General features: G+C 36.2%; 3 protein-coding genes across 3 annotated transcripts; 2 read left to right on the top strand and 1 right to left on the bottom strand.

Moving 5' to 3' along the window:
- The first annotated feature begins 494 nt into the window (after window positions 1-494).
- LOC118039478 (fasciclin-like arabinogalactan protein 21) lies at window positions 495-1556 on the top strand. Its single transcript, XM_035046184.1, has one exon. It carries the CDS (start codon window positions 495-497, stop codon window positions 1554-1556), a length of 1062 nt encoding a protein of 353 aa, XP_034902075.1.
- A 480-nt stretch (window positions 1557-2036) lies between these two features.
- On the bottom strand, window positions 2037-4814 carry LOC118039479 (uncharacterized). Its single transcript, XM_035046185.2, has 3 exons — window positions 4685-4814; window positions 3293-3963; window positions 2037-2559 (listed from the first exon to the last, which is right to left on the bottom strand). The coding sequence occupies exons 1-2, from the start codon at window positions 4812-4814 to the stop codon at window positions 3302-3304; spliced, it is 792 nt and encodes a 263-aa protein (XP_034902076.1). The 3' UTR covers window positions 2037-2559; window positions 3293-3301.
- Window positions 4815-6362: 1548 nt separating this feature from the next.
- On the top strand, window positions 6363-9734 carry LOC118039500 (pentatricopeptide repeat-containing protein At3g12770-like). Its single transcript, XM_035046206.2, is given in 4 exon segments — window positions 6363-7504; window positions 7506-8686; window positions 9447-9573; window positions 9667-9734. Coding segments are annotated over 2 exon segments (2241 nt in total). The 5' UTR covers window positions 6363-6406; the 3' UTR covers window positions 8649-8686; window positions 9447-9573; window positions 9667-9734.
- Window positions 9735-11680: the final 1946 nt, after the last annotated feature.

The raw sequence follows: 11680 nt of genomic DNA, 5'->3' as shown, positions 1-11680 counted from the left end.
ATTGCATACCAAGATCTTCCTTTTCATGCTAAAAAACTAATCCTCCTCTAAAGTCATGATGGGGGAGTTGACAGTGACTTGGGAGCATAATCCACCATTAAACACGGAGGGTGTTTGTTTTGGTTTGAAAATTAATCGTTTTCCATCTTTTTCCCTTATGATATAGTAATCAAATTTTAACTTACTAAATCTTGATTCAAGCAGGTTGGGTAGATGGATTGATCCTAATTATATCAGGTTTTCTGATTCAACCATGATGGATTATGTCGGATATCCTGTGGGTAGGATCTAATTACCAAACAATGAACTGAAGAGGGAGTGGAATCAAATGCAGTAGGTTTAGTCTCTAAATTAAACGGGCTTACGGTTCAGGCCACATTTACAGTCCCTAGAAATGAAGCACAAATGATAATAAATGTGTCTTCTACCCATATTTGAAAGCGACCACCTTCTTTCCCAGTCTCTTCTTCAATCAAGAACTTCCCTGCAGATCAATGGCTTCTTGCTCCCATTGGTGGCATGCACCAGTCTACTTCATTGCCTCTGCAGTCTTGGCGTTCATAGCAATCTCCACCGCAATGAATTCACCATCCAACAATGCAACAATACCAACCAGACCAACAAGCAATTACCTCTCATTGAATGCATCAAGAACTCTAAGGGAATCCGGGTTCAATATCATGGCTACCCTTCTCTTGGTTTCCCCTGAAATGTTCTTTTTATCTCCTAACACAACCATCTTTGCCATTAAAGACTCTTCCCTCGCTAACACCTCCCTCCCTCCCTGGTTCTTGAAAAATCTCCTTCAATACCACACCTCTCCTTTGAAACTATCCATGGAGGATGTCTTCAAGAAACCTCAAGGCAGTTGCTTCCCAACACTTGTTGATCAAAAGAAACTTGCTGTAACCAAGATTGATGCAAAAGAAAGACTGGCAGAGATCAATCATGTATTGGTATCTCACCCTGACATGGTTCTTGAAAGACGGATTGCAATTCATGGTGTTCTTGCACCATTTTCATCATTGTGGTCTAAAGATGTTTACTTTGGATGGGAGTCTATTCAAGCTCCAATTTGTGACGCCAATTCCAGTTTAGTTTCAGATGCTAATGGCCCCAGGATCATTTTGGAATGGACCAGGATTATCCATTTGCTTAGCTCCCACAGATTCGTGTCATTTGCAATTGGATTGAATTCTGTTCTTGATAGGATTCTTGCCGATCACAAGAACTTGAGTTCTGTAACAATCTTTGCTCCTCCAGAACTTGAGTTTGTGGCATCTTCATCACCAATGCTTGAGAAGATTGTGAGGTTGCACATACTGCCTCAAAGGGCTACGTACATAGAACTTGCTGCGTTGCCAGATAAACAACGGTTGAGGACGCTGCTCCCTGATGAAGATCTTGAGATTACTAAAGGAGCTGGTGTGACACAGGGTTTGACCATTAATGGAGTAGAGATTGTAGCACCAGAAATCTTCTCATCCAAGGAGTTCATAGTTCATGGGATTACTCAAGCTTTCAAGATAGCTAAATTTCCTAATGCATCAAGATAGAGGGTTAGCTTATGGTACCCCTCGATAAGCCTTCTGTTCATCCATGCTTTTGATGCACAGTCCAGATAGAATAGTTCCATTGTAGCTCCACCCCCTAGGTGTAACAAATACCTTTATGCAATTTTTGTTAGCTAAATGAGCTCTGGTGTGTTGAACTCTGATATGAACACTTCGTTGTATTTGTAGCTGTCATTTCAACCATGGTTAGTCAGGTGCTGACAGGTTTACAAACTTTTGAGGTTTCTTAATAGAATGGGTTGGAATAAGGTTATCTTACGCCCAACAAAACTTTTAGCTGGTTGTTTCCACTTAACCCACTTGATTTTCATTTTGGAGATGAATAACTGGTTAGATGCTAATGAAGAAACTTTGGCTCAGTGAAAGGTTTAAAAGGTGCTAAGCGTTGGCGAATAGAGCAGCGAGGATCGTGAAGATGGAATTCTAACAGAACAGAATACAGAAACAAAAATACAGGGTAAAGACACAGATAAACATAATAACTTAGTCTACGAAATACCGTCATTGCAATGATGAAACTAGAAAGAAACACCTTAATCTACAATGAATTACAGGAGACTTACTTTTTCTGTGCAACCTCATACTGAATCTTGAAGAAAACTGGACATGGAAACAAAACTAAATGCCTGCCTTGTATGTACTACAGGAATGGACAGCTGGTGTTAATATTCAAGGACAAACAATATCAGAACTCTGTACGAAAATCTTACTGCACTTTTTAGGAACGCTTGGAGTGAGTGCCATGTCATAAATCTGACACTGAAGTGCCCCATATCTCTGAAAAATTAAATGTCTAATGGCTAATTGTGACTTCCTCCACTGCCAAACTCCATTTGCTAAAGCAGGCAAACAGCTGAGCTTCATTCCAAACATATTGCTGACCATCAATGGAAATATTGTGTACTTGCCAACACTCAATTTGCTCTTTTTCATGGGCAGACAGTAATTATGCCTCTTGAAGCCTTTCTTTGATTGGCACAGAAAACTACAGAAAAACAATTTTGACAGGAAAAAGTTATTTACCAACTCAGGAAATGGATTCAACATAAGACAGTATAATAATCTTCTTCAAAAGGCAATGCTCATCTATTAACCAACAAAATCATATCAATTCATTTATACAATGTTATGATTATATCTAAATTTAGCCATACTAATCATGCACATCCAATTACAAATGTTAATAATTGTTAGTTTCGTTTTCATATATAAAAAACCAGCACAAAAGATGCAAGATAAAGCAGATGGCATAATAAAATCACAGTGCAGTTACTGAACTAAGAAAAGAACCAGCACTGCAGTCTCCTGATTCTCAACTCTGAGGAACAAGGACACAAACTAGAGACACAAATACAATTCATGTATAAAGAAACTCTCTAGTTAGATTCAGAACTGATACCATTTGAGCCACTGCAAGAGTGAAGAAACATGAAACATACAAAAACTAACTTCTCCAATCTTAATTTCTACAAAAGTCATGAACATATTCAGAATTTTAGGAGCTTTAATAATTCTAATGGTCAAACAATGCTTCCTTTTTTCTTCCCAGATGAATTTTCCAAATCCATTGCTATTTGCCAAGATTATTAAGTTTCAGTTTTGGATTAATATCAACAAAGACTACTAATTTTCATTATCAGAAGAAAACCACAGTAATTGTCAAAATCATCAAAACTGATGCAATCAAATCAAATCAAGTAACCAAGTAGCATAATTACCAAAGAAAATCATGAAGAAGAAGAAATGACAACTCTCATAATAATCCTGGTCATCCTCATCCCAATCAATGTAACATTCTCAGCCCCAACAAACATAGACTTCCTAAACAACCTAGCAATTGCATCCACCTCCTCTCCACCACACTCCTTTACAGCAACCACACAAACCCCACCATTCCTCACAGTCCTTTCCATCTCCCCAACAATCCTTAAGGGAAACAAAGCCTCTTCTAAATGAGCACTGAAAGCCAAATCAAAAACCCCATCAAAAAAGGGCAAGTTATTGGGGTCAGCCCTTTTAACTAATGACAAAGAATCCACTATCTCAACACCAGTAACATCACTAACACCCATGTTATTCAATGCCATCACTTCATGTCCAGCACCAGCTGAAACACAAAGTACTTTGGTTTTATTGTTCAAAAGATTCAAACTTTGAAAGAAAATTGTGAAAGAAGAGACTTGTGAAAGCCAAGATTTTGAGGACCAAAGTTTCAGTCTTTTCTTGGTAGGATCAATGTAAGGGTGGTTTAAAGAAGGGTCACATGTAGAAGAAGGAAATTTGAGGTGGGGTTTTGTGATTGGTGTGTTTGGTGGGATGCATGTTTCTGGGGTATGAAGGTAAAGGTAAAGAAGGGTGACTCTGGCTATGGTAATAAAAACCAATTTGGCTCCGTTTGTTTATAAAAAAATTGTTTATTTAAAAAAAAAACAATTTTAAAGAAAATGAATTCTAGAAAAGCATTTTTTTGATATTTGATAGTATTATGAAAAATAAACTAAAAAACACTTTCCAGCATTTGGTTGTGTTATGAAAAAAAAACTGAAAAATAATTTATTAATGAATTAATTTTTTTTTCAAGTTTATCTAATATATATAAAATATTTAATCATTTACAATAAAAAAATAAAATCTAAAAAAGTATAATGATGAATTTTTTTTATTATATCCTAGATTCATACATAGCTTATTTTATAAAATATAACTATATATCTCATATCATATTATAGAGAAATAAACTTGTGAAATATTTTTAAAAGATAAATACATACAAAAAATATTTTTATGGTTTTTTGGATAAATATTTTTTTTTACGAGTAAATATAATTATCCCTTTAATATGCCTTTAATATATATCAAATAAACATCAAGAAATAAATATAAATATCTAACATCAAACAAATATATAACAAATATAATCAAACACTAATCATAAATTAATCAAAGAAAAATAAAACATAAATTTATATTTATTAGAGGGTTCTGTTATAATTTTCATCCCATTCTCCCATTCCCTTTACCCTCTTGGTTTCTATAATATTTCCTCTCTTATATAATTAATTCCCCATTTCCCCTCTTTATTATTCCCCAGTAGCATTACTGAAATGCACTGTTCCCATTCCCTTCTCCTCCCTCTCTCGGTTCAGTTCCCCTCTCTCTATTCCCCAATTCCCCTGTTCCCTCACCCTCTCGGTCTTTCATTCCCCTGCTCCCAGAAATCCTCCCCCCCTGTTTTGGCATATCTCTGTTCATAGAAATGGCGCCCCCCTGTTTTGCCTCTCTGTCACAGTAATCTCCTCCCCTACCGATTTTGTCTCTCTGTGATTGATGAAGAAAAAATGTGTTTTTTATGGGTTGCTTGATTAATTTTCTGTTTTGCCTTTGTCACAGTAATCTCCCCCCCACCGGTTTTGTCTCTCTGCGATTGATGAAGAAAAAATGTGTTTTTTGTGGGTTGCTTGATTAATTTTTGGTTAGTTTTAACTGTGTTATGCGACGAGAATTGATGAAGAGGAAAACTGTTCTGTATAATATTTATAGATCTACGAAGAAGAACAAGATAAAAACATACAGAAAAAACAGAGGAAAATGAATGGAGAAAAAAAAATGCTCTTATTCCTGCTCAGCTTCCAATTGATTTTGATGAAATAAAAGAGAAAGAGAAACTATAGTATTTGAGCAAATGAACGGAAAAAAAAAAAAAAGGAAAGTGTTTTTCTTTTTTTAACAGAAGAAAAACACTTTCCTTTAATAAAGTTGTTTTCTTAAGTTTGACTGAAATTTAGATTCCGTTGACTACTTTTCCAAATTATAACCAAACATGGAAAAACAAGGAAAATGAATTTCAGGAATTCATTTTCTTGCAATCAAACATGCCCTTTGTTTAAGAAGTTTTCTATGTGTTTCTCCATTTGGGTTTGGTTTTGTTAATGGAAGAGAAAAAATGGAAAGATTTGATTTTGATGCACCGTTGACGATGATGGAGAGAAAAGGAAAGAGGGATCCGGACAAGAGAGCTTCGGGCATGACAGTGGAGTTATTGTTTGTTTTGGTACGATGTTGTTTCATGTGACCAAAGTTAATTTTAAAGCAAGTTTGGTAATTGAGTTTTATTTGTTTATGTGTGTTTTAAAGTGTAATAATAATTATTTATAAAATATTTTAAAGTATTATTTTTTAAAATTTATTTTTAATATTAATATATAAAATTTTAAAATATAAAAATTATTTAAATTTTAACCAACTCATGTTTGAAGCTACCTATGCTAAGAGGCAACCACTTTAGTTAATTATTTATCTCCTTGTCAATGTACCAAAAAATAAAGTTAGAATTATGCAAATACTCATAAAAATTAAAAATTTAATAACAAACCTAATCCAAGTTTGAGTTCCACTTGAATATTTTTATCAAATACATGATTTAATTATAAAAATAAATTGAATAAAATTATCAAACAATTCAATACGATATAATTAAAAAATAAATAGGTATTTTTTTAAATAACAAAAAAAATTGAGTCTAATAATTAAAAAAAAAACACAAATATACATTCCTACCCAATAATGAGAAATTAAAATAAAAAAGTATTTTTTTAAAATAAATGTTAAAGTATCTTATTAAGTAACAAATAAAAAAATTAAATGAAAAAACAATAATATTCGAAGCTCAGTATTTTTAAAAAACTATGTATGAAAACTTCGCTTCATCAAAATACAAATAATAATAATAATAAAAATATATATTTGCCTACTTGGTTTGTCACGTGAGAAGTCTTTAGTAGGCAAACACTTTGCTTTGCTAGTTTCTTGTAGCTAATAACAGAGACAGGTATATGGCTAAGTCTCTGCCATTTCTTGCAAGGCCTCCAAACAAAGTCTTCTCTTTTATTGCTCTCTGTCCCCAACCCTTTAAAATCCGACCGTTGGATCCTCCTCCATTTAGATTTCCCGCCTCCACTCTCAAATTCCTCGAAACCCATTATTCTTCATCTCTCAATTTAACAACCCACTTCAACAACAACAAGGGTGACTACATTGAAAGTACCTTCAAACCTGACAAATTCTACGCGTCATTAATCGATGATTCGATACACAAAATCCACTTGAACCAAATCTATGCTAAGTTATTAGTAACGGGGTTGCAATATGGTGGTTTCTTGATAGCAAAATTGGTTAACAAGGCTTCGAATATTGGAGAAGTTAGCTGTGCACGTAAGTTGTTTGATAAATTTCCTGACCCAGACGTGTTTTTGTGGAATGCGATTGTTAGGTGTTATTCTAGGCATGGTTTCTTTGGTCATGCTATTGAAATGTATGCAAGAATGCAAGTCGCGTGTGTTAGTCCTGATGGGTTCAGTTTTCCTTGTGTTCTCAAAGCTTGCAGTGCCTTGCCGGCGCTTGAAATGGGGAGGAGGGTACATGGGCAGATATTTAGACATGGGTTTGAATCGGATGTGTTTGTGCAGAACGGTCTTGTGGCATTGTATGCAAAATGTGGAGAGATTGTGCGAGCTAATGCTGTTTTTGGTAGGCTAGTTGATAGGACTATTGTTTCTTGGACCTCGATTATTTCTGGGTATGCCCAGAATGGACAGCCTATTGAAGCCTTGCGGATTTTTAGTGAAATGAGGAAAACAAATGTGAGACCAGATTGGATAGCGCTTGTGAGCGTTCTTAGAGCATATACAGATGTAGAGGATTTGGAACATGGGAAATCTATTCATGGTTGCGTGATTAAAATGGGACTTGAATATGAATTTGATTTGCTCATTTCTCTTACCTCTTTGTATGCAAAATGTGGGCACGTTATGGTTGCTAGATTATTTTTTAACCAGGTGGAGAACCCAAGTTTGATATTTTGGAATGCAATGATTTCTGGTTATGTGAAAAATGGGTATGCCGAGGAAGCTATTGAACTGTTCCGTCTAATGAAAAAGTAAAAATATAAGACCAGATTCTATTACTGTGACTTCTAGCATTGCAGCTTGTGCACAAATAGGATCTCTTGAATTAGCAAGATGGATGGATGAGTATATCAGCATGAGTGAGTTTAGAAATGATGTGATTGTCAATACTTCCCTCATTGACACGTATGCAAAATGTGGAAGTGTAGATATGGCTCGCTTTGTTTTTGACAGAATACCAGATAAAGATGTTGTTGTGTGGAGTGCGATGATGGTGGGATATGGATTACATGGGCAAGGTCGGGAATCTATCATTCTTTTTCATGCAATGAGGCAAGCTGGGGTGTCCCCAAATGATGTCACCTTTGTTGGGCTCCTCACAGCATGCAAAAATTCAGGTCTTGTAGAAGAAGGTTGGGACCTCTTCCACCGCATGGGAGATTATGGGATTGAACCAAGACACCAACATTATGCATGTGTGGTGGATCTTCTTGGGCGTGCAGGCCATTTAGATCGAGCTTATAATTTTGTCATGAACATGCCAATTGAACCAGGTGTAAGTGTGTGGGGAGCTCTTTTGAGTGCATGCAAGATCCATCGCCATGTGACACTAGGGGAGTATGCAGCTGAACGACTTTTCTCATTAGATCCATACAACACGGGGCATTATGTTCAGCTGTCAAACCTCTATGCTTCTTCTCGCTTATGGGATTGTGTTGCAAAGGTACGGGTGTTAATGAGGGAGAAAGGGCTTACTAAGCACCTTGGTTATAGTGTGATTGAGATCAATGGAAAGCTCCAGGTATTTCAGGCTGGAGATAAGACGCATCCAAGATCCAAAGAGATTTTTGAGGAAGTTGAGGATTTAGAGAGAAGATTAAAGGAAGCTGGATTTGTCCCCCATACAGAATCTGTTCTGCATGATTTGAATTATGAGGAAACAGAGGAGACACTTTGTAATCATAGTGAGAGACTAGCGATTGCTTATGGCCTCATTAGTACTCCCCCTGGAACAACCCTTAGGATAACAAAGAATCTTCGGGCATGCGACAACTGTCATGCTGCAATCAAGCTCATCTCAAAGCTGGTAAGTAGGGAGATAGTTGTCAGGGATGCAAGTCGTTTCCATCATTTTAAGGATGGAGCTTGTTCCTGTGGAGATTATTGGTGACAAGAATGGCTAAATCTTGAGCTTATCCCAGAAGCTTGGTTAGTGATTTCCCCCCTCTTTCTTCTTCTAATTTTTATAATTAGTTCTTACTATTTTTCTTGATAATATTGTCGGAATGAAAGGAAAACTTTGGAGATTTATTAAAATGTAATCCTTCAAATTTCTCAAGCACTGGTGCATGTTGGTTGATGATCATATTTGATCAATGTTAGTTAACAGAATAGAAAAATCATTAAATCTATTAAACTATTTGCGGGCAAATGGCACATTGCATTGCTTGTAAGGTGATCACTTAGTCAGAGTGTACTGGTCAGGCTAATCATCCTTTTTGGGACACGGGGAAGTGGAGCTATGCAATGCTCTTGTGCCAGTGACTGGTGACTTATTTAGTGCTGTATTAACCATGGAATTTCTGTTGTCTATATGACATTATTGGATGTGATAAAAGTGATTCACTGTGCTGCTTGTTCTTCATGGTCATACACCTGAGTGGAAATGGAATATTCGTGTCACTGGCATCTATATTCTGATGCATATGAATTGGTCTTTTTACCCTTTTGCAGAATGCCAAGTCATTATTTTTATTCCAATCTTCACAAGTCAAATGGCATGTTTTTGGCTGACATAGTAACTTACAGATTTTCTCGTTGACATATTTGTTGCGGACTTTAAGAACAAATAGAAGGGCTGCTTTTAGCTTTGCATGGAGTTTGCACTCCCAAATTACTGCACTTGGATGCTGGTTTAATCAGTAGCTGTGCGCTTCATCTGAACAATAACAACCTTCTGTATTTGCAGACTGTCTCGGAAGGTGGTTCCCAGTTATGCTCCATTTGACCGATAATCACAGTATCAAATCCCCAAAATTCAAAGTTGCCACCACTCTCTTCCACCCTATGTGGAACTGTGTTTGTCTGATGCTATGGTTAGTGTTTTTAACACCTGATATATGGTTACTATTTTACGTGTTTTGTATAACTGCCTGTTCACATTTGTTTTTGTCAAACGCTTCAAGTAGCAAAAGAAAGGGCGGCAAGAAATCAATTCAACTCTCTGCCATTAAGAAGTGTTTTCACAAGGTGCAGCCACACGCAGATGAATCAAGCTCCTATATTCAGTATTTGCACGCAGGAAATCCAGTATCTAATGCTAATAAGACCTGGAGGGTTGGTAAATTCTCTGGGTTGGGTGCTCATGGTGGGAGGTTCCGGTACTTGGAAAAGTGGATGACATGATAACAAGAAATAAGGAGCGGCGGCAGGGAAATAAAGTTCCAAAGAGATCTTGTAACTTTGCTTCATTTGGCTTCTATGAGCGTTTCCCTACTCGTATGTTTTAAGTTTTTTTGACTTGGATCTCTAAGAAGTTCAGTGGTGGAGGAAAGAGGAGGGAAATTAAGAGTTTACTGAGGGAGTATAGGCTTGGTTTTCAAAATGTCTGTATGATATGATTCAAAGCTTGTGGTGGTTGTTGCTTAACTTACATGGGGTCGGCAAAATAGAGAGTGGAGGGCTATTCTTGTTTGCGGCTTGCCTGGGGGTGTTACATGCATACACAGAGTTCGTTTGATGTGTGGCGGTGGCGGTGGCGGTTTTAGACCCCGATGGAGAGAAGGGCAGTATGTTATTGTATTGAAGGCTCTCTTTCTTAATTAAGAGGGATTCCTCAATAATGTTTTTCTTTTTATATTTATAACAAAAAAAAGTAGTCATACGGGAATCAGACACATTCATACAAGGGGAAATAACCTTTTTGTGATTATGTGGTTTAATTATTGAAACCACGTTTTCTTTGAGATATCTATTAATAGATTTAGGAGTGATAATTTAACCTTAAATGGATACCAAACCGATTTAAATCATATATATAGCATGCGACTAGTCTAATGCCACTAGCTTCATGATGAAGTGTTTCTCTATTAACTTTTATTTATAAAATTAAAAGCTTATTTGCAATGCTCAGGGTCTCGGCACCATGGCATGGAGCAGAAAGACGAAGCAGCAATTTCCCAGAGAAAACTTTTCAACATACTTCTCTGGCTCCCCACTAAAATCTCTTGCCCAGTGCAAGTGCGTTTGCAGGGAATGGAACTCTATAAATGACAGTAGCTTCTTTGTCAAGAAACACACCGAAAACGTCAACAAAAACTTGACATTAGGTAACAACCACAGACTCATCCTTTCTTATTGGGATTTCTAACTTTCCATCAAGATTACACTGAATTTTTCGCTCCAGTAATCTTTTTACTGAGAATTTTTCCAGCCTCGTCACTAACTTTCCATCAAGATTACTGAAGAGTCCGACTTTAAAGTAAAACAACTTCATTTCCTCTAAAAACTACTGGTTTTTTCAAGGTTTTCGGCTCTGTAATGGGTTGTTGTTTATGGTTCCTCGTTCGGAGTGTTAGGGATTCTTCTCATTTACTTTCCATTAGTTTTTCAAGCTTTAACACGTACTTTCCGACGGGTTCTCGAGCAAGAATGGAGAGGTCATTGATCGGTCAGAATACACTTGATCTGTGCCCTCTGTCCTTGCCCTACCAAACTTAATAGACTGTATCGCAGTAGCATAGTCTTCCAACTCCAACTTGATGATGTCTTAAATGTTTTGGTTTCGAGTTCATATAGCCAGAAATTCCTTCAAGGTCTTACAGATTGGAGGATGTACCTGCATTGCGGTGTAGCTAGTAGGTTGTGGGACTCGAATTTGTGGTGAAAGACCAAAATAAAACCACTGATCTTATTTAATCTGTTCGACTGTCATCCTTTCCTTTTTGCAACTGTTTATTTTCTTCAACAGCAATCATTAAGCTTAATAGGAGAAGGAATAGGAAAATCAAAAGGGTTCTGATGTTGAAACCTAGGCTTAATGCAGTGTTTATTTTTGCGTCGACATGCTTTATCTAATATCTTGATTACTTAAATATTTTTTATAATTTATGATATATTTAATATTTATTCATTTATTATTTATGATTACATAATATATTGTGAAGATTAAATTATAATATTATCTATATAAGATAATTTAGT

This window comes from Populus alba, chromosome 13, assembly GCF_005239225.2.
Source record: "Populus alba chromosome 13, ASM523922v2, whole genome shotgun sequence".
In the NCBI taxonomy this organism is placed as follows: Eukaryota; Viridiplantae; Streptophyta; class Magnoliopsida; order Malpighiales; family Salicaceae; genus Populus; species Populus alba.
This window is presented reverse-complemented; position numbering and strand designations above follow the sequence as displayed.